Source organism: Cephus cinctus, unplaced genomic scaffold, assembly GCF_000341935.2.
Source record: "Cephus cinctus unplaced genomic scaffold, Ccin1 Ccin1_scaffold0997, whole genome shotgun sequence".
NCBI classification, from domain to species: domain Eukaryota; kingdom Metazoa; phylum Arthropoda; class Insecta; order Hymenoptera; family Cephidae; genus Cephus; species Cephus cinctus.
The window spans coordinates 60946-82254 of record NW_014333542.1 but is presented as its reverse complement, the minus strand read 5'-3'; the positions used below and the strand labels follow the sequence as shown (position 1 = coordinate 82254).

Sequence of the window (21309 nt, the reverse complement as noted above, 5' to 3'; positions counted from 1 at the left end):
TCCACGGACGTTGATCAGATTGACGGAAACTTTGTTGGCGGCAACGTTATCCTTGGGGAAATTGAAAATAAACCGGAAAAGAAGTCCTTCCTTCCCTCGTATGAAAGTTTTACTCACGACAATAACAATGACGAGAAATCAAAAAATAAGGAAGAGAACGAAGAAGATGCTGCTGATGATCAAGAGAGAAAAAACGGTAAGCCCTACGCTCTGGCAACGTTGGACGGCACCATAATGTTGGTTAAAGATGAAATTATTCTTTGGTAAGTATTCAAAATGGTTGGTGACTCTACTCAGATATTTATTGAAATCCGCTAATCACACAGGGCTATGCAAGTTGACCATCAGATATTTGCACTATGTCGCCTAGACGTTACTGGTGACGGTACTGATGAAATAGTCGCGTGCACCTGGGACGGACAGACTTACATTTTGGATCAGAAGAGGAACAGCGTTAGATTTCAATTCGAGGAACCTGTCCGTGCGTTCTGTACCGGCCAGTACAGTGTCTCTGCCGGTAGTTCAAGTCCCTGTCTTGTATATAACACCTTTCAGAATAAGGTAAGATCATAAAGACAATATCATATACTATTCATAATATGAGCATCTTTGGTACACCCATTACACCAAAGTCATTTGTCAGAAATTTACAACTGATTAGGTGTCAGTGCGGATGACATGATATCACCAAAGAAGCGACGATGTTTGAAAGAATAATAAGCTTTGTCAATCAAAATATGTTTGTACAACGGTCTGTTTGATTTTCCGATATTACGAATATGCGTAGTATATTTAATCGGCTTTTGATAATATTTGAGCTGAGATAAAAGCTCAGGGCTGTATATATACAAAATCCCACGAAGAACTTAATTTCATTATTCATTGTGAATTCAAAGATTGATTAGATCTTTTTCTAGATATTTCTATATTACGACGTCGTCCTACCAAGTATGGTTATTGCCGCATTGAATGCTACGGATGATATGGAAGAGGATGAGAAGAAGATCCTAGACGATCTAATTGGCGACGTAAGCGAATCTGAGAAGCAAGAAGAGATGCGAAAATTGACGGAATGGCTGCTGTACGGACCCAACTCATCATAATTAATGCGAAGTAGATATTGTACTGGATCCAAGTGCAATAAAGTTATATTCTCTTACATCCTCGTTCAAAGGCGTTACTGTTATTATTGTCTAGACACAGAAGAGGTATTATTAGCTTGCGGTGGCTTCCGCGTAATTCTTCAAGGACTCAATGATTTGTGACCTCTTCCAATAACCGTTAGTCACTTAATACTTTCGGTGTGACCCTTTTCGGTTCCATTGTTACTTTGAAAATCCAATCGAAATCGTAGCCAGCAGGTGATCGATTGACCTTACCTTTTACCTGTTTCTAGTCATTGTCTTCGCCTCTGAGGTGAAGATTAGTAACAATTCTAAGTTAGGCTAAGACTAATCTCTCTCGGCTAATGCACCTTCATCCAGGCGATAATGCGTGAGCGTGACAAAAAATAGAGAATCTTCAGCCCGTGCTTGCTATTGTTTCTAAACATTATCTCAACGCTAAGATGAGTTGTATACAAACATGCGCATGTACCATAATCCTAAGAAATATTGTCTGCAGTGAGATTAACGGATTGCACCGATTGGTCTTCTCTTATTGACTGTTTATTTAGCAAGAGGAGGACGCTAGAAAATATTTATACTCTATAGTGAGATACACTTAGATAACTATGCGCTAAATTTTCTTTTTATAGACTATGATAAATATACGTGTATATCATATTGAGCGATAAAATAACGCATATTATACTATACTATAAGGAAAGTTTTTCCAGAGTCTGAAATACTTATCTCTACGCTTGTAAATCAAAGAAGTATGACTGACGCTCTTACAGAAGCATAAAGCTGAAAAATTGCATGGGAAAGTTCTCAGTTTCCTTCTAGTCGAGCTTACGAATGGCACTCCTGCTGTTTTTAAAGGAGCGCATCTGACAAAACTTATCAAACTGATTGGAAAACAGTCTTAAGAATGGAGGCAAACGTAACGGTGCAACATCTTAGAAATTTATCATTCGGATGGTCGGATTACGTTCTTTTCGGTCTACTTTTGGGCGTCAGTCTTATGATTGGTATTTATTTTGGATTCTGCAGTAAAAAGCAAGACAATACCACCGAATACTTACTTGGTGGTAAAACGATGTCCTTCTTTCCCGTCGCCATGAGTCTCATTGCAAGGCAAGCAAACTTAACTTGATAATAGTGACAAAATTTATTGCACCTAGAATATATCGGTTGATAACATGACTTTGGAAAATTTAAGAAGCCTCGAAAAATTCTTCAATATCATATTATGTGTATACCTTTTGTATAATAGTAATGATAATTTAATTTTTTTTTTCACTTGTAGTCACATCTCTGGAATATCCTTGCTGGGCGTCCCTGTGGAAGTTTATCAACATGGAACGCAATACTCTGTCTGTATTATAACATCAATAACTACCTGCATCGTAGTGGGCTACTTTTGTCTTCCAGTATTCTACAAGCTACAATTGACAAGCACCTTTGAATATTTAGAATTGAGATTTGCCAGACCCGTTAGAGTGCTTGCGTCTACATTATATTCTATTGCTTTAATTACGTATATCCCACTGGTAGTCTATGTACCAGCTTTGGCATTTGCGCAAGCTACCACTTTTGATATTCACGTAGTGACGCCAGTCATATGTATCGTTTGTATTTTTTATACGACGGTGGTGAGTTTTACCAATTTGTTTTACCATTATTACTTATATGATAGTCTTAAGCAGCTCATACATCTTATAATTTACAGGGTGGTCTCAAAGCCGTTGTATGGACTGATACCATACAACTGATTGTGACCATTGGAGGACTGATTGCAGTTTTGATATTGGGTATTACTGCTGTTGGTGGTTTTGAAAAAACTTGGCAAGCTGCAGACGAGGGTGGAAGATTGATATTTTTTAAGTGAGTGTTTTAAGTTATCATATCTTCATTCATGTGATATTAAAAAATTATTAATTTTTTTTTTTGTTATTGTAGCATGGACCCCAGTCCCTTCACTAGGAATACTTTTTGGTGTATGTCTATAGGCGCGTTGGCAAGCTGGGTTTCAGAATATGGCGTGAGTCAAGGGAGCATTCAGAGATTTCTTGCAGTCCCTTCGATTGGAGATGCTAGAAAGTCAGTACTAGTAATACATTTTCTATTACTGGTAATGTATAGCGTAGGTAAATTTAAAGAAAAATGAAATTTTAGAGCACTGGTGATAATGGCTGTGGGAAATATTTTAATTAAAATGATATCCATGTCCACTGGACTTATCATGTACTCCAAATATAAGGATTGTGACCCTATTACTTCCAAAGTAAGTTTCTAAACGATACCTTGGTTTTTTGATAATTTTTTTTAACGTTTACATTGATTAGTACGATTATCTTGTACACAGATGATTTCAAGATCCGACCAAATTCTACCTTACTACGTGATTGACGTGGCTGGTAAGATACCAGGACTTCCAGGATTGTTCCTGGCAGGATTGGTGAGCGCCGGATTGTCCACTATGAGTGCTAGTCTTAATACTGTTACTGGAACGATTTACGAGGATTTTATTGATCCTTGGATGCCAGAGAGTAATGATAAGGAAGCTCGGGCAGCTACTATTATGAAAGTAAGTATCCAGAGCATAGAATTCTCTGCAGTAACAAAGAATTCGGGTGCAAACGTTACAAGCATTTTGTTTTAGATAACGGTTGTAATTTTGGGTATCCTGTGCATGACAATGGTCTTCGTTGTTACCCAACTGGGTGATATTTTTCAAGTATCCCACAGTCTTGGTGGAATAACAGCGGGACCACTTTTGGGACTGTTCCTTCTGGGACTATCGGTTCCGTGGTGTACGACAAAGGGTGCTGTTGTTGGTGGTATTACTTCCTTGTCACTGATGACTTGGATTATCGTAGGTGCTCAGTGGAATATGTTTAAAGGAAAGTTTTCATATAAAACACTACCACTGTCTACTGAAGGCTGTGATCAATCGTTACTAGTCAATTCTACTGTTATGGCATCTTCGTATCATCCGGAGGAAGAAGATGTGTTTCCTTTATACAGAATTTCATTCATGCATTATACAATACTGGGAGCCTTCATAACAATTCTGGTCGGTACACTTGCTAGTTTTGTTCTTGGTCCTCGTGATCTCAAGGATGTTGATCCTGATCACTTTGCACCTCTCATTAGAAAGTAAGTTTTTATTATTCTTTTTTTTTAAAAAGAATCATGAATATTGTGTATTAATACATATTTAATTTCAGGTTTTTACCAAGAAAAAAGTACGCGGAGGTACCGCTAGATGCAGTAGAGAAAAATAAAATTACAGAAAAGGATGATATTAAAGATCATCAATGACGAAGTGAATATTGAATATAGCGGGATATAGAAATCTGAGGGTCCAGTGAGTTGGCTAGTGGGATTTTTTTCACTGACCACCCAACTGAATGCTCTGTCAAAGGCTGAAAGCAGCCATTAGGGGCTGATGAGGGTGTCAAATTGACTAGATTATATATCCGTTTCCCGATCTCGAAAGCAAACAAACCCTTAAACACCTGGAAGACTGGTCGATCCCTATCAGCAGCCTTGACATTTTCGCCGAATCACTTCCTGGCGATAATTCTAAGACTATGGACCTGAAAATCTCATGAGATAAAATTAAGACAAATTTAACATTACTTGAGAACAAATTTCTGGGATTCACTAAAAATATACACAAATAAAATTATTTAATGTGTTTTTTTAGCAATAGCGATTACTGGTTTTTATGAATATATTCTCTTTAGCCGCAGCATGAGATGCACTGCTTGTAATATAAAGATAAAAAAAGGAAGAGACAGAATGTAGACGATAAATAATTTAATATACGTATAATAAAATACAGTGCGCGACGATACCATAGTAATATCAATTTAGACACGCTAGACCGATCGGGTCGCTGAAGCGTTAAAAAGAGTTATCGACCACCGTCGGTAAAGCAGAGAGAGTCATATGACGTGCGGGTCCGAGAGAAGTTAGGAAAACTGAAAAACATCCAAGACGAAATAAAATGACAGAGGGTTAATTAATTGGCGCACGCGAACCTCCAAGTCTCTTTATCTCCTCCTCTCCTCCTGTCATCTTCACACCAAGTTCTACCTCTACTTCAGCTTCTGGTTCTCGGTCGTTTTGGCGGAAGATTCGAAGGGAGACTAATCTTTATTAATGCTCGGTGGGTAGCCGGTTATTAACCAGTCGCGTCGGGTCCCTGGTGTCGCTTATGGCGTCCATAACGGCGTGTGTGGATTGCAAGGTGATAGAAACAAAAACCATATGTTCAGGAGCGAAGACTCGATGGACTTCTTCCATCTTGGGGTCCCCTCTTTGAAGCACATTCCTCAGGGTATTTTATTTTATTGGACTAAGAGGTGTCGAGCGTAGGCGTAGGACCCAACTAGCGTGCATGCCCACTTTGCCTGGGCCATTGTAAACGTTGACACTTTTTTGACAGATTCTGTCCGATTTGGTGTCGAGTGACAGACCCCATAGGACCCATGGTCCCAATTTCCAATCTGACTGACTCGCCAGAGGCCTTATCCCTTAAAAAACCGATCGCCCCGTAGCCATGGAATTTTTGTAAAAAGAATTCCAGGACCATATAAGACAGGAGTAGTGCAGTGCCTTTTTTTATATTTTTCCTCGAGGGCAAGAACCCTTTGAGGAAAATTGAGAGTATCCAGTGTCAAGAGGTTAGGCACTAACTCTGTCCTCTGATTCTCTAGTTTTCTGTCAAAGGTCAGGCAAACGTTACCAAGACGTCGTCAACGTCGGCTTCCTCCACTGTGTAAAGTACAATACACGGTAGTGCACATACGGACTCTATGGGAATAGGAACGGGATGTCAGGATGGAATCCTCAGTTGGACTCCGGAGGGTGTCCAGGGTGTCGAGGGGTGAGCTCGAAGCTTTTCTACGTGCGCGTGTTGTGTCGCAGCGGTACGGGCAGCAAGCCCCATTCACACAAAAGCACCGTGTGGGATACGGCTTATTGGCGACAATGCGCGAGCCCCCCGCCCAACATAAAGGCGTATAATGCTCCCCGCTAACGTGAAAATTATTCTGTCAAACACTCGCCCGTCGGATTAGCTTCTGCAGCCCGTCTCTGGCTCCGCACCTACATCACCAGCTACATCCTGCTACTCTCGCGCGTCTCACCTCATTCGTTCGTGTACCATTGTATACAGATTTTTACTATGACAATTCGCACCGTGCCCGAACCCCGATACTTTGAAGAAAAGCAGCATCAGAGTCACGCCGGATCACCCTGTCATTCTCAGACAGTCAAAATTGTGTATTGACTCATTTACATTACCATTAAGTTTTTTTTATATCTCTTTATTGACTTATTAAAATTCATTTATAATTAAACAATAAGTATCCAGATACAATAAAGCTCATAAATGTGTCTATATCCCAGTGATTAAATTGGGATATTCATTTTGCAAACGACTGCCTAGTACCCGAGGTACACAGAAGTAACGTAAGATGTGTAAATTAAATAAGCAAAGGGGCTCAGAGTGAAATTGTAGAGAGTGTCGTAGAGTATAGGTCTTCTATAAAAAGGAACACGAGATAGGTAGCTACAGGCTGGTACTAGCTGGGTCAGGGTAACGCAAACAAACAACATTCCCTGACAGACGGATGAACGGACAGACAGACAGACAGAAGAGCCAAAGGACCCTGTAGGGTTCTGTTATGTTCACGTATATCAAAACATCAGGACACGAAGAATCGTATTCATCAATTGGTACGGATCCCTTCACAAAAGCAAACTGATCTCGGTCTCCGGTTGACACGCTAATATTACCAAGAAAATCAACATATTCCCTAACGAGAATAAACTACACGACGTGCGTTACTCGGAATTTGATTCACCTTTTACGACCTTTTGAGCTGAACACTATTTCAGGCATTTCGGGCAGATTGACTCGGATAAAAGGTAAAAATACACAGAGCAATTAACCCGTTGAATAGTAGTGGGTAGTTTTGGACAACCGGAGAGAAATTACAAGGAGACGATATAGCATGATACTTGCGTATGTGATATACGTATGTACGTGGATATATAACAAAGAATGGGTATAGGTAAAAACATGTAGTATATGAAAGAGAGAGACGCACGTAACATTACGCTTCGGGAATAGTACATTAGACGCGATATGGGAACGTGTACGTATGAAGGAGGCTAAAAAGGAGAATAAAAAAAAAGGAGGGTTATACCAAGAGGAATAGGGTCCCCCCTACTATATCATAAAGGAGGGTGGTTTGTTTTTGAGGTAACCGGTGGTGGTTAGGCCAGCCCATTCGCGCCTGAACCAACCAATCCCGATGAAGGAGACCGGCCATTTTGGTCCATTCGGAGGCTGCGCTCGGAAATTTCATCCGAGAAGGGATATCGGTGGGGATGAGAGAGACTATCCAGAGACGATCGCAGCGCCTAGCGGCGGCGCTACCAGGAAACACATTCTAGGGATCTGCTCGTCGCACCGAGCGAGCCGCCGTCCCGATTTCGGGTTTGCTGCAGCTGCCGTTTGCTCGTCTTACCTTACGTGAATCGTCCTCTTCTCCTGACCACGTTTTTCCTCCTTCTCCTTCATATCCTACACTGCCTTCGACGTAACCTTCGGGTTCGTCATTCCTGCCATTAGCTGCGTCGAATCCTTAACCTTACTTTAGCCCTTTGTTAACATATCTTGTCCGTACTTGTCTACCGATAGTTCCTTCTCACTCGCGTATACATCGTATCCTCATTCCCGTAGATGCTTCGCGGGCTTCGAGTCGCTCTAGTCAGTCAGCTGGAGTAACAGACGCGTATGTCGTTGGAAGTGATTCGCGAGTGATTATTGCCGGTTGTGAAACGCGGATCTTTGTTGTGATGGAAGCTGCCATGACTTGTGTACGCATCTAGAATCCGGCTAAGACGACGGAAGGTTTTAGCTGCCGGATCTCGAATGACTTCCGTCGTTACATAAGGGTGAGTCTTTTTGACATAATGTAAGAGTATGTTCCGAAACTTACTGCCAGTGCTGCAACCAACGCTCTCTCCTTATTCGTATGCATGTATCCGAGAGAGACGATAATTGCTTTCGCAAACTGTCAGTAAATTTTGGAACACACCCATAATGACGTATTAAATTTTCAATGAAATAATATTTCAATAATAAATATTTACGTGCTTCTGTTACTCTTATTTAATATCGGAAATAATATTTTTACTTGTCATAAGTTTTAAGATATTTCTGATATCTATTGACTGTAGGATACTGTTTATAGTAGAACTTTGATAGCTCTTATTGCGGACGTCCTTTTTTCTTCGCTTAATACTTTCGTGTATAGGGTTATTAGTAGAATCGTATCACCTGAAGTTGGTTGTACCAGTGAAATCAAATAATATAACTCCGTGTGCTAGTAAAATAATACAAATCTTGATTAGAGTCTACCGAGTGAAAATGTTCATAACAAATAAGAGTGCCGTGTCCCGATTTGCCGAGGTGGCGGGAAAAGTCGGTAGATGAAAGTGAAAAGTAAGAAGTAAAGTAGCAAGGGCTCAAATTACTATCGTTTAAGTTTGGAGGTTGGAGAGGCACGCCCACCCGTCATCCCGATGGCACCAGCATCCCTTTCACCAGGGAGAGCTCAGGCTACGAGAGGGTCAGAGAGGGTGAGAGAAAGAGAGATTCAATTTGGGTTGGCAGACCTGCGCCCATTAATCTCTCCATTAATCGTTACGGTAGCTTCACGAGTCATTCGAAATGAATTAGGCAGCGAAAAGGTCACTCCGGCAGCCGCTTGTATCATGTAGATGCAGGCAAAAATTCTTAACTTTCGAAACGGCACACGAGCCATGTACGTATACGCGTATAAATAAAAGTCAACAGTCATTTCTTCCAGCGTGAAAAATATTTTCTATCGATAATCATAGCGACTTAGAAATCGTCTTCGACTAGCGTAGTAATTCGAGTCAATAAGTTTCGTCAGAATTTTTTACGTGCGACCGTCGGACACTGTACAAACGGATAGGGTCTTGACTCCGGCAGTGCTTCGACGATTATAAACTATTATAACAGATGCAGTTCGTCGCCGATCACGCCCAATGAAAGACCACGACACGTGTAGAGAAATGTCTGCGGTTTGTCGCGGTCCTGGCGTGCTTGTTAGGTTAATTGTCGCCAATTAAGAGAACCGCCAGTAGCCGTGTACTCTCGTCCTCCTTTGTCCAGCTATTTATCAATTCGTCGCCATTCTCACAAGCTTTTTTCCACCTACGGACACCGTCATCGTCATCAGCGACCCGAGCACCGTTTCCTCGTCTACCTCTAGTGCCACGTCATCCCCGCTAATCATCCCGCTGACTCTCGGATTCGTGTGCCCTCTCTTTCACATTGCATCAAGGGAACTTTCAGGATTACTCGTGTATTATTATTCTCCTATCTCACAACCTGTGCTTCGTTCGAGAGAGCCTGCGTACAATACACAACAACTGCAATATCCATGGGCAACGTGATATTATTATCCTGAATAAAAGCTCTGGGCACCATCCCCGAGAAGAACGTGACGTATTTCGGTGACTATAAATGGTACGTAGAAACGCAAAATATCGTCCATTGGCATTTTCCACGTGCTTTAACTTAGAATCGAAGTGTCTCAGGATACAGGCTGACGCTACGGGATATAAACGTAGGTGGATTCCTCAGCTCTGTAGAATCATTGATACGTCATTTCTCTTGGCGGATCGGCGGGGGGGCGGCGGTATTCCAAGATGGAAAAACGGACGAGTAGACGGGCGAGCAGACAGGCGAGAACTTGGACGTAGGGACAATAAGGAGTAGGAATGCCCCGCAGAGCCAGACATGAAGACGTCACTCAGAAACGGGAACGGGCCGCGAGAGATGAGGTCAGGTCAAACTGACCATTCGCGCTCCTGAGAGAGCAGCTGGGGCTCCTACGGTGCCCGTGAGTCAGCGACCCCTCACCTACCGTATCCAGATGAGCTTCGCGTGAATAATCAGAGGAATCGGAAACTGTGGGAGTCGAGATCAATTAGTTCGGATGTCTCCGTTAAGATATGATTTACAGTACTCTTAGCGGAGGATATATATATATATATATATATAGCGGACTAAGTCCCTGCTGTGCATTGGCACAGTTGAAAAAGTTCCGCCGTCTCGTTATTAAGTAAAACCGCACAGCATTGTGAGGTCGGCACCGGAGTGCAAACAGTGCCAGTAAAATGAGCCCAAACCCACCATTCAAGTATTCTCCACGCTCCTCTATCTTTGGCCATCGCATTTCGTCGAGTCTGTAAGCACGCTGCACGGGAAAGTATAGGTACATGCGCCGGTCAAAGGGAACAACAACAAGGATCGGCAGGGAAGGACGGACATAAAAGTTGGCACCGAGCGACGAGGTGGCGGAGACTGACGGAAAAGCCAGAGAAACCAAGGACCGAGTTACACCGAGACCCCCCGGCGGGCCTAATAATCGGGGACATTGTCAGTGGAAAACAGGCTAGCTACCGGTGCAAAAGGGACACCCTGGGTGTTCCGGGCCTGATCGCGAACCGGGTTTAAAGCCCCTCTCCTAATTAGCGGTTTCGGGAAACACGACGGGGGGTCCTCAGGAAGAGGTCCACTGCAGGTCCGGCAGGACACCTGGACTAACCGATTAGTTTCTACTGTTTCCATTTATTGTGCTGGGTTCATCTTGCTCGTTTACGTTTCGACAGCTCCTCTCGGCAGACGCGTCGATTCTAGAGATTCCTTTGGTATTGGATATCACTGGTAGTAATGATAAGGGCCTACTTACTGCCAAGACGTTACAAAGGACGAGAATAAGTTACACGAGTAAATGCACATTAAGCCCTGAATTTAGTAGCTTGCAAGGAAGCTCGTTAACAATACGTATATAGTTATTTGAATTACGCAGCTGCCGCCTCTAATGGATCCCACGTGATTCTCTTGTTCTATAATAAATAGATGTACTTTAGTGCGCGTCCCACTACGGTATGCTGGTTATACGATCATCTTCGTATAGCTTGGAACGGTAGCATCCAGTAGCCAATTAGGGTTGCAATTAACATAGTCTCTGCAATTAACGGCCCTCGTGACACCTGGGCCAAACGAACTGTCCCCCTGTGCAGGTTAATATAATATAAAGGAGGTTGCAAAGTTTTCAGAGCCGTCTGTACCCAGTTTGTGTATACCCAAACAGTCGAAAAATTGGATGATTCGCTTACGTACCTGGCGGCCATTTAAAATTACGAGTACACGTGGATTGCGATCGCCGATCGACCGATCGCAAGCTGGTATCGATATAACCACAGCAATCGACTGTCCGACCGCAGCCGATCGCCGCGTAGAAGTGTGGTAATCAGCGTTTTTAAAAAATCCTCAGTATAGGTTAGACCAGCGGGTCCACAGGTGACCCAAAGGGTGTCCCGACTTTAGTTTAGGTGCAGGTGTAAGGAGCTTCGGCACCTAAAACTTCCACGAGGCTCATCCCGAGACGCGTGTATACGTACAGGCATACGCGTATAGGCAGGGAGTCAGCGAGAGAGAAGATGCTGGCAGCGTAGGAGCGAGAGGCAATCGGAGGGAATCGGAGGGAAGCTCTGCGGCATATTTCATCCATTGTCGCCCCTCAACTCCGGCGGCGGCACTTTTCAACTTTTTATAGAGATTTTTATACCGCTATATCTATACCACTCAAGGCGGACACGTTAGGGCTGCCCCTTCGCGCTCGGATACGAATATGAATATAATAATGAGAACGGGTTTCCACCTTCGTCTCACCTCCCACGTCTCCGGCATCCGGGCGAGCATCCACCGCGTCTCCACCGCGGGATCCGACACCTCCACGGACGCCCATCCACGTCCACCTTCCAGAACCGATCTGCCTCGCTCCCGACTGTGCCTGACTGCCTGCCAGATAGTCCTTCGCTAGCCAACAAAACCAGGCGTGTCACTGCTAACCGTACCTGGTAAATTGCCTTCTCATCCCGACGAGCCAACCACGCGGAATACTCACTCCCATAGGATATTCCTAGTTTTATTCCCGCTACCTTCTTCTTCCAGCCACGTCGACTTCTTACGCCTTTCATGCCTCTAATTGCCGGTAACCATGTAGATTGCCGGCGACGTTTGCCGATGCGTGAGTTTGTCACATTTTATCGGTACGTATTTTAAAAATTTTTTTTTTTTTTTTTCACGAAAAATCGTCGACAGGGATTTGTATATTAAAAATATATTGCGCGAGCGTTAATTATGGGATCTACTTCCGGTCGAGTATGTAACGGTCAGAGGATATGACGTTAAAGCAGGATCTACGGGCAATTGGATTATATTTCGAAATATACACATTCGAGGTGGGATTTATCTTTTTATCTCACTCTATGGATTTTCATGTATGCCGATACGCGACGGTTATTGATATCGTCTGTCTTACACCTGGATTTCTCGTATCTTCGTATTTCTCGAGGAGTCGACTATCTTACGCGCGCCGATTCTCCGAGCCCCGGATCGTACGTAGGAATGTCCGGAGTGAGAACGAGTTAATTAAAATTCAAACTATCCCACGCGGGCAGTCCCAAGGTTATTGGTACATTAAAATCACGAAGGATAAAATAATTAATTTTGTAAAACTTTAAAAATGACCCTCATTACCCCTATAACGAATATATAACGTTAATTGTCAGTATGGGTAGTAAAATAGAATTCTCATAAGTTCCACGAGTCGGCCGTTAGGCGCTGGATTTCCTGTATACGTTTCGTAAGCTCGGATATTTTCATTGGTTTCACGGGGTCCGGGTATCGCACGTACTCGGGGAGACTCGGGCTGGTTCCTGACGAAGAAGAAGAAGAAGAAGAAGAAGGAAGGAAGGAATGTCGTACACAAAGGTGTTGAGGTCCACGGTTTCTCGAAGGGGGGATAGAGGAGGGTCGGGTGTGCGTGTGGCTCGTAAAGGGCGAAAGGAGGGACATATTTTATATTTATGGCTATTTGCCGCTACTGTGCTCTCGCGGCACCGTACAAGAGGAAGAGGTGGAGATGCCGCGCGATGATGCTGCGTCGACGAGGAAGGGCCGCGGGGACCGGGGAACTAAACTAGAGATGAGTATAGGTATACCGAGGATATCTGAAGACGAGAGAAGGAAGAAGAAGAAGAAGAAGAAGAAGAAGGCGGCTCGCGGTAAGAGCTAACCGGCCAAGCACCGGCCATGTGTCATCTCCCGTGCCGTCCCATTCCGTTTCGTTCGTTCCCCGTGATATGGATATGGATATAGGTAACCGTGGACCGAGGCTCCTCTTTACTGGATCTGTGTTTGTCCCACAACTATATATAGAACCATGGCCCACCGTGGTACAGCCCGCGCCAAGAGCCCGGGATCGCGAACTTTTTTACAGCGAGGCTCGTACAGGATGTATAAAATTTTTGAAGAATTTTCGTAAAATTTTTTATATGAACTTTCTACAGAAATTTTCAAATTACACGAGCTCTTCCGGGACGCTTTTGAGCGACGGGAGAGAATTTTGTTTTTTGAGTTTAAATTTTTTCTGCTCCAAAAATATTTTCAATTAAATCCAGTTTTGGGGGGGGATTTTTTTCTGACGTGACGTCACCGGTCTGTTATTTTGTATTTCCTGATAAGACTGTACCCGCGCAGTCATCGCCGGCAACCTCCCCGTTTCACCTTCCCGAGCTCCTTCGGTTCTTCCATAAGAGACGCTCTCTCGGTCGGAAGGCTTCTTCTCTTTTTTGTAGGTTTGCCCCAGAAATTTATGAGTGTAGTTTGTGACCCCTGCGCTCCGTGCCTCACCCCTTAATTAACGATTGTGCCACCGATGCCGGAGCCCGCTCGGTCCTCCCTCTGGCCTAGCAGTGAATTTACGTGTGGACTCGGCCTTGACCCGCGAGCTTCTCATCAACCAAAATAAACATTCACGCCGCGTAGGACCCTCTTTACTACCTGTGGATGTTTCTGGCAGCTATGACTATAAATCAGGCCGCAAATAATCTCTGAAAGGAAGATGCGCCAGGGAGGAGAGAAAAGGAGTGAGATGGAGCACGGATGAGTGTATATACGTCGTAAAATGTATATATACGTTTAATTTGGACGAGAGAGTCGAGGCCGGATAGGAAAATTCTGAAGGAGCTGCTTGTACAGGACGAAGCGCGAAATTCAGGAGTCTCGAGCGTCTCGGCGCTACAAGCTCCTTTTAATGCGTTACGACTACGAGCGACGAGGCGTGAGTCTCGGCTAATGCCTTCTAAAAGCTTCGAAGCGGTCGAAGCAGACGGGACGCGGCTGTGTAGCGGAGGGAAGCGTGAGCGAGAGAGAGAGAGAGAGAGAGAATATATAAACAGAAGCTTAGAGAAGATACTCGGCGAGGGAAATAAATAAAATGATGGTAAAAGGCAGGAGGGAGTAGGATAGAAAGTATTGTTAAGTAATTTGGCTGGTCACGCGAATCGTGTCTCCCGTTCGTTGCGCATTAAGGGTGAGTTTCGAGAGAGGGAGGCCAAAGGGATAGGGAAAGAAGAAAGAGAGAGAGAGAAGAAAAATTATATCCGGAAAGAAAAGCATGCTGTCTCCTTTATTCTCATAACTCCACTCGGCATCCCGCCCACCCAAGCAAACCTTACCGCAACAATGATTCCTTGGGGGTTACTCCACGCTCCAGTGATCTTTCCATCCTGGGATTACATTTCTTCTCCCTTACGAGCGAGCCTCGATCGAGCGTGAAACAGCAAAATTTTCGAGTTCGCCGTTTAAACTAGTTCCTCGTTGGTTCTCGGAGACCACGTGACCTTATCGCGTGTCCCCTCGACTCTCTCGTGCATTGTTCCATAGATAAGACCTCATTTAACTCCTAGTTCCGTATGTCCTCCCTGTGCGGTATAGATATAGCTATGAGCTCACGCGAGACGTATATATACGTGTATACTCAGTGCCGCCTGACATTTCCCTTTGGTCTCGATGTGACTCAGGCGCGAATAATTCCTCAAAGTTTTCACGGCTCGTGTATACACTGTATGGCGCGATAGGGTTGTCGAAGCTCTCCCGAGAGCCCTTGAACGTCCTTCTTGCGTCTCCCTATCTACCGCATTGGGCCCTACGTCGGCCAAGGGAGTCCAAAAGGGAGAGTTATGTGTCTTGAAAACGTTCGTCGGAGCGTTAAGCGGCGCAAGGGACAAAAAGGTCCCTCCTAGAGGGCCCAGGACTGTCAGCCGGGTTAAGTAGAGGTCTCGCACCGCAGGCGTCGCCCGTCAAGGGTCCTCTTGCACCAGATTGCATCTCACGTCGATGCCAGCTTTTACATAGTTTCCCACTAAAAGCCGCAAAAACCACTATAATCTTACCCGGGCTTCGAACCCCGACGACCTTTCTCCAGCAGGCCACAATGAGAAGCGCGGGCCCCGACCTTACTTTTCAGCCTCGTTGCTTTACAATTACCCAAAGTATTCTCGTGCACTGTGCTTCCCGCGCGTCGTGCCTCTAGCGCCCGACAAGTTCTAACGCGTCGGGCCAACCGAGCGCGCTGTGTATAGTGTCTGCCGGCATTAGACGCTTACCGAGAACGAAGTACGACACTATATACGAGCGTGTAATACCCACGATGCATTAGCCGCGCGCGTAACGCGGCATATAAAAACGAGAGCTGACAGTGGGACATTAGCATGAGGCCAGTCCGAACGAGAGTATAGGCTGTTTGGATTGTGCCCTTGCCGCAGCAGGCCCAGAACGGAGTAGCAGGTTTAGTATAGCTAGCAGCGTTATACTAACCAACCGTAGTAGTCTTATCTGACTAGGGAACATAACCTCGCAGGACCGTGTCTCGGTAACGCTTCTGGCCTGCCAGGAAGGAATCCTGGGGCAGATGTGTCCCTCGTCGTAGCGATCACGAGTGAGCGCCTCCATTGAGGAGCTCCGCTCCTTTTCATACTTGTCCAAGTTGGGTCAGGCTGTCTGTCGAGGGTCGGCGGGGCGGGGGACACCCTTAAAAAGAGTATGGCGGAGAGAGAGGGAAATACCATTTACTATTTACCGCCGTCATAAGCACATATATACAAACGGTATTTATGAACACGGCTATATCCCACCCCTGGCGGCTGATACATCGGGCCCTCGACGAGTGGGACTTATAAACGCGTATCTGTCGGTACGTATGTGGATACTCGTGTAGCTATAGGTATACAGTACGTACAGCAACGATGCATAAGGTACATAAGGTGGCACGTTGAGTTTACATAGGCGTGACTGCGAGCTCGGAGATCCGAGATCCGATAGCCATGTCACTCGGCGCCGCAATCATGCGATTACCCTTCCGTCTATTTTTATTATTTTTTTTTTTTTTTTTCATTTTTCTCTCCCCCTCCTCCTCCGCCCTCGACTACCTCTTCTTTGGGCCTGTCAGGTTTAAAAAGCTGCGACCGATTTTTCGTGCACGCACCGACGTACACGGGTCTACCTGGTTAAGGCGCAGGAAATATAAATTAATTCGACGGCCGTTCCGAGGGTGAAAGTTCGGGGGCGGCCGGGCTTTCATTCAGACGTTCGTTCACGTGTCTCCTCTATAAATCCTCCGCCGCCCTTAGATTCATTGTCCACGCTCGGTCAGGATACCACTCTCTTCCTCCCCTTTATGTATCCGTGTACGATGATTCCTGCGTGTATCAGGACTCGTGAGAATCGGACGTCTGGGTGGACACCCTTGCGTCCTTTGTATACGTATAATCCTTCACGCACTTGTTTCTACCTACGGAGATAAAAAGAAGGTTACAGTTTAGGGTCTTGGGATGCTTTGGGACTTGCTCGGGTTAACACCCGCTCGTATCGGTCTCGTATATGAAATTCGATTAGGCAGCTATCGGTTCCAGTCAGTCAAATATCACTTTCTTGAATACAGTGTTGTCGGGAGAGCAATATATCGAGCAGCATAGGGGAAGATGGCTATCGGGACTTATTCTATTAACGTGTATGGGCATTACGTATTATACATATCTCCGTGTAATAATAAACGTAGTCGTTTTGTCGGTGATTAACTACGTAGCTACGAGTCCCGCGGGATCCCATCAAACTCCCATAGAAATACTATGAAAATCCCATGAGTCCAAAGCCGAAATGGTATCGTACGGTATCTTGGCGTTATTCGATGGGGTCCCGGGAGGCGCACGCGTAGACACCAGATAGCGGCCGTCCTAATCCCCACGGGGAGTGCTAATCTTTGCGCGCAGGAGTCCCGCAAAACCCCATAATAAACGCCCCCTTCGGTACCACGTTCGGAGAGAGAGGCCACCCGTGAAATTTACCACAACGTCATCCCGATCATCGTCCAATCTTCAGGGATGGAGTAACGTCCTGAGTCCCCCCCCCCTTTTTTTTTTTTTTTTTTTTTTTTTTTTTTTTTTTTTTTTTTTTTTCTATTATGCATTTACCAACTATACGCGTATACGTGATCGGTATGAATAAAAATTTTTTTTGGAAATTTTGAAAAATTTTAAAAATTTGAAATTAGTCCGACCGTTGCTAAGGCAATTTAATATACGGCAGGGATGGTATTTCTGGTAGGTGGGTCTAGGTGACTTCGAAGCTGCCCCTTGGTAGACGCGATAATGGAGTCCGAGCGGGTCGGACAGGTTGACGGGAGATCGAATCTGCGGGGAATTCTCGCGACGTCTCCGGTGTCAGCTGGTAAAGGAGGACTTTATCCGGGGCCTTAAGTGTGGGCCCGTCCGTGACAGCTCGCGAGACGACTTCCGCTGCTTCTCACGGCGTGATCTTCCCGTAAAACTATAATGAAATAGGGAGGCGAGGTGGATACGTGTCACCCTCGTGGACTGGGGCCGAAGATGAGGCCCGAATTCTAAACTGCTTAAATAGAGGGGTATAGCGGAGCCCGGACGGCTTAAGAGTCACTCCGAATCACTCCGGTGACATTATTCCGTCTCTTTCTCTATTTTTACCTGTAACTGGGGCCCAGCTTGACAGGTGGATCCCAAGAATATTGTCGACGAATCTCGATCGAACTCTCCCTGTCACCGCCGTCTCACCTTTTTACCTTCTTGTCTGGATGCTCTTTCTTTTCTCTCGTGTGCCCATTTACCCTCCCTCGGGACAACCTTACCTGAGTGCAGATACTACGAGCGTACGGAAGGTCCCCGACTTCTACGAGAATTCGAGAGTGAAAATACGAAGGCAAGGCAGGTCCTGTAAATTGTGTTAACGGGCGATCGGGTTTGACGGGGAAGTGTCCGAGTTCGAAAAATATGGTTTAACGGTCCGAAAGACGATTACGACAGAATGCGACAATGTCTTGACTGACTTTCGTTGTAATTAACTCTCGTTAACTTCGATCACGTGGACAATACCATTCCGCGCAACAGTGTCCTAAGCCACCCCTCGAGCACCAGGAGGGCCTTGATGCCAATGGGACCGAGACTCTCGGAACGCGTTCGACGTTAATTTATGACCGATCGCTTGATCGGATTTGAAGTATTAGCAGAGTCAGCCGAGGGCAACTGTTTCTTACTAGGGAATAACGAAGGGGTGGTGGTACGGTACTCCGAGGAATTATTGGCAATAACCTTTGTGCACGAAATTTTGAACCCTTGCTTGTTATTATTATTCATAAACCGATCGACTCTTTTCCACTAAGCGCACATTACGTTTCGCCGGAAATACAAGTCACACTTGTTAAACGGAACTTGGCTGATAAACAGTCGCGGCACCTGGCCCCCGTTATTCATCAGTCTCCAGTATTCATTGGTAATCAGTACATCGTTCGGATAGTGGCGACGGTGAGTCATCACTTTTTTTTTTTTTTCCAAAATTTTTCTTTCGACACGTACACGTGGATCCGTGCTTTCAGATTTGTTACGTACCTACCAAGATTTCCCGATGCAATTCACAAGCGTACCCGGAAGCGACGGAGACTCCCTTAAGAATAGCCCCGGCAGCGTCTCGGAGCCCCGAGGCGTATACAATGCCCATCGAGAATGAGAAAAAAGAGGGGTCCCCGTTTTCATCGTTACAATGGCGCGCTGACGTGTTTATATAGCTGCGCCCGATCTGTTTCCTAAACGTCATGCGAGACGGGAGCGTGTAATTTAGTTATAGATCGTAGTTTGTTACAATTTGCCGTTTCTTTCTGTTTGCCCGGGGCATCGTGTTTACACGGGACCCCGGGATCACTTTGCTACGCGGAACGTCCGGCGACTCCTGTAAACGAGGCAAACGAGTTTACTTAGGGCCTCGCTCGCGTTTAGCCTAGCACGTTTTCATAGGGCCCTCTTTCGCTTTCTCGGCGTTAACGTAGGGCCCTTCTTTACCGAGCGAGCACTGTCACGTAACCATTCGGCAAACCGGTCGATATCTGTACATTGTATGTGTACCATGGTACATGTTACGTATTCTCGATTAACGACAGACAAGTTCAGGGGGTCTCTTTGATTGCGCTTTAAAGTCAATGGTATCCTGATAAGGCTTGTCAGTGACGTCAGAGACTATTTCAGACCCCTTTCAGTGGTCCCTATACTGTTTCAGGGTAAATGGGGGCTCCCCTCTCGTCGATAGCTCCTTAACCCACTGACACGGTAAACTTTGACAGTGTCTACGCCTATGCTTTTCCCATCGTGCATTACGGTGCTCCCGTATAACCCCGAAAGACCATTCGGCGATAATCTTTGCCTTTGCAATTAGCGGAAAGCTTTCGAGTATCCGTGAACCAGCCGCAGGAAAGGAGTAAAGCGGAAAAACCGATCGACGTCGACGTATTACGGATCGGGGCGTCGGCGTCGTTCTTGACGGTCCCCGGGCGTAGAGAGCCCAGTTTAACGCGGGTTTAACCAATTTAATTCGTAAGCCCGGGTTAAGCTCGGATTTGCGGGCTTAGCGCTGATGGTGTTTGCTACCACCGCGATGGTTTAACCGTTCCTGGACCCGTTACGCGACTGACAACAGTGGAAAAAAAAAAGAACTCCATGGACGCCTGTTTCTCTTCCCTTTTTTCGTCCTCTTCTCTCTTTCCCTCTCTTCTATTATTCTTTGGATAACGTTAGCGCGCGATACGCTTTCTTCACAAAGTCCAATGAAAATTCATCGTCGAATCGCGATTCTTATCTTAATCCGCCGCGAGAGTTATTACGGCTGTTTACGTATGGGCTCGCGTGAAAACTCGCGAATCTTGACCTGGCTCAATGGCGATCGCTGATCCTGGGCTTTATCTTAATCGCTCCCGGGCATCCCTGACCTACAGTCCACGTCTCGAATTTCATCGATAAACGACAACCTAACCTAGAAGCACGTGCCAGTCAGCTGTTGGCTATTGGCAAAATACATGGCCAAGCAATTCAATCATATATATATATATATATATATATATATATATATATATATATATATATATATATATATATATATATATATATATATATATATATATATATATATCGTGCATAAATGGCAGTATATTAATTTTAATATCTGTTATACGATCATCGATTATCGTTTAATTATTGGTACGATTTAATCCTATTTCATTATTGACAAATGGCTTCGTGCTAGCATTATAAAATTTTAGTTACAAACGGCAGAGATATCAAAAAATTTGCAAATTTTTATAATCCTTTGAGGCGAGAATTTTTTTGGGGTCCCACTCGATCGGGGCCCTGTCGTCGAGTAAACTTTTTAAGAGGAATCACTTGCCCTTACCGGAGACGACAAAGGGCCCCCAAGGCCCAAAGGGCGGTACTGGGCGTGGAGTAAACCTGATCCCGCAGGTTGGGGCCCCCTCTGATCCGCGGAGAGCCAACATTGGCATCGGGGGGCCCCATTGTGCGAGAGAGAAGCTCGAACGACGCAACGCCCATTCTCGAATCGAGTATGCGGGCCTCTTCGGCTCGGAATTGGAAAAAAGTAGGTGCGTTTCTTCGGGCACTTAATACCCATAAGCCAGCTATGCCGGGCCCAATGTTTATGTTCGGCTATGTAACTCGCGTTTGCATCTACAAGCCAAGCTCGATTCTCTCTGGCGTCCATGCTGAAGGAACGCGTAGGAATCATGGAAGCACGAGCAAGTATACATACGTATATACCATACGGGAGCCCAGTTGGGCCCTAATGATGATCTACGGTTAGCTACCGCGCACAGCTCCTATAAACCTCCTAATTTCTACGCTATAAATTCGTCTGTCGCCCCCCCCC

At 45.2% G+C, this 21309-nt stretch overlaps 2 protein-coding genes across 4 annotated transcripts in view; both read left to right on the top strand.

Moving 5' to 3' along the window:
- Positions 1-326: 326 nt before the first annotated feature.
- Positions 327-4860, top strand: LOC107271542 (sodium-coupled monocarboxylate transporter 2). Of its 2 annotated transcripts, XM_025088803.1 has the most exons (9): positions 327-561; positions 918-1113; positions 2410-2755; positions 2833-2987; positions 3063-3203; positions 3279-3387; positions 3469-3690; positions 3766-4262; positions 4334-4860. In XM_025088803.1, exons 2-9 carry the CDS (start codon positions 1073-1075, stop codon positions 4425-4427), a joined length of 1605 nt encoding a protein of 534 aa, XP_024944571.1. In that variant the 5' UTR covers positions 327-561; positions 918-1072; the 3' UTR covers positions 4428-4860. The 2 variants fall into 2 exon arrangements, with proteins under 2 accessions (XP_024944571.1, XP_015603168.1); XM_015747682.2 differs by lacking the exons at positions 327-561; positions 918-1113 and adding an exon at positions 1142-2237.
- Positions 4861-8481: 3621 nt separating this feature from the next.
- The window catches only part of LOC107271610 (homeobox protein OTX1 B), a 29119-nt gene continuing 16291 nt past the window's right edge, over positions 8482-21309 (top strand). The window contains exon 1 of one of the 2 annotated variants that reach the window (XM_015747813.2): positions 8482-8768. In XM_015747813.2, coding sequence (XP_015603299.1) covers positions 8712-8768 — 57 coding nt within the window. In that variant the 5' untranslated portion in view covers positions 8482-8711. Of the gene's footprint in view, positions 8769-9195; positions 9685-21309 lie in introns of those variants that run through there. The other variant, XM_015747815.2, reaches the window with a different exon arrangement.

Excerpts from the sequence above, each read along its gene's own strand:
- LOC107271542 (XM_015747682.2), top strand. The coding sequence starts at position 2,032 with ATGGAGGCAAACGTAACGGTGCAACATCTTAGAAATTTATCATTCGGA. Across the intron at positions 2,756-2,832 it reads GTATTTTTTATACGACGGTG|GGTGGTCTCAAAGCCGTTGT; the intron begins GTGAGTTTTACC and ends TATAATTTACAG. Across the intron at positions 3,204-3,278 it reads TCGATTGGAGATGCTAGAAA|AGCACTGGTGATAATGGCTG; the intron begins GTCAGTACTAGT and ends ATGAAATTTTAG.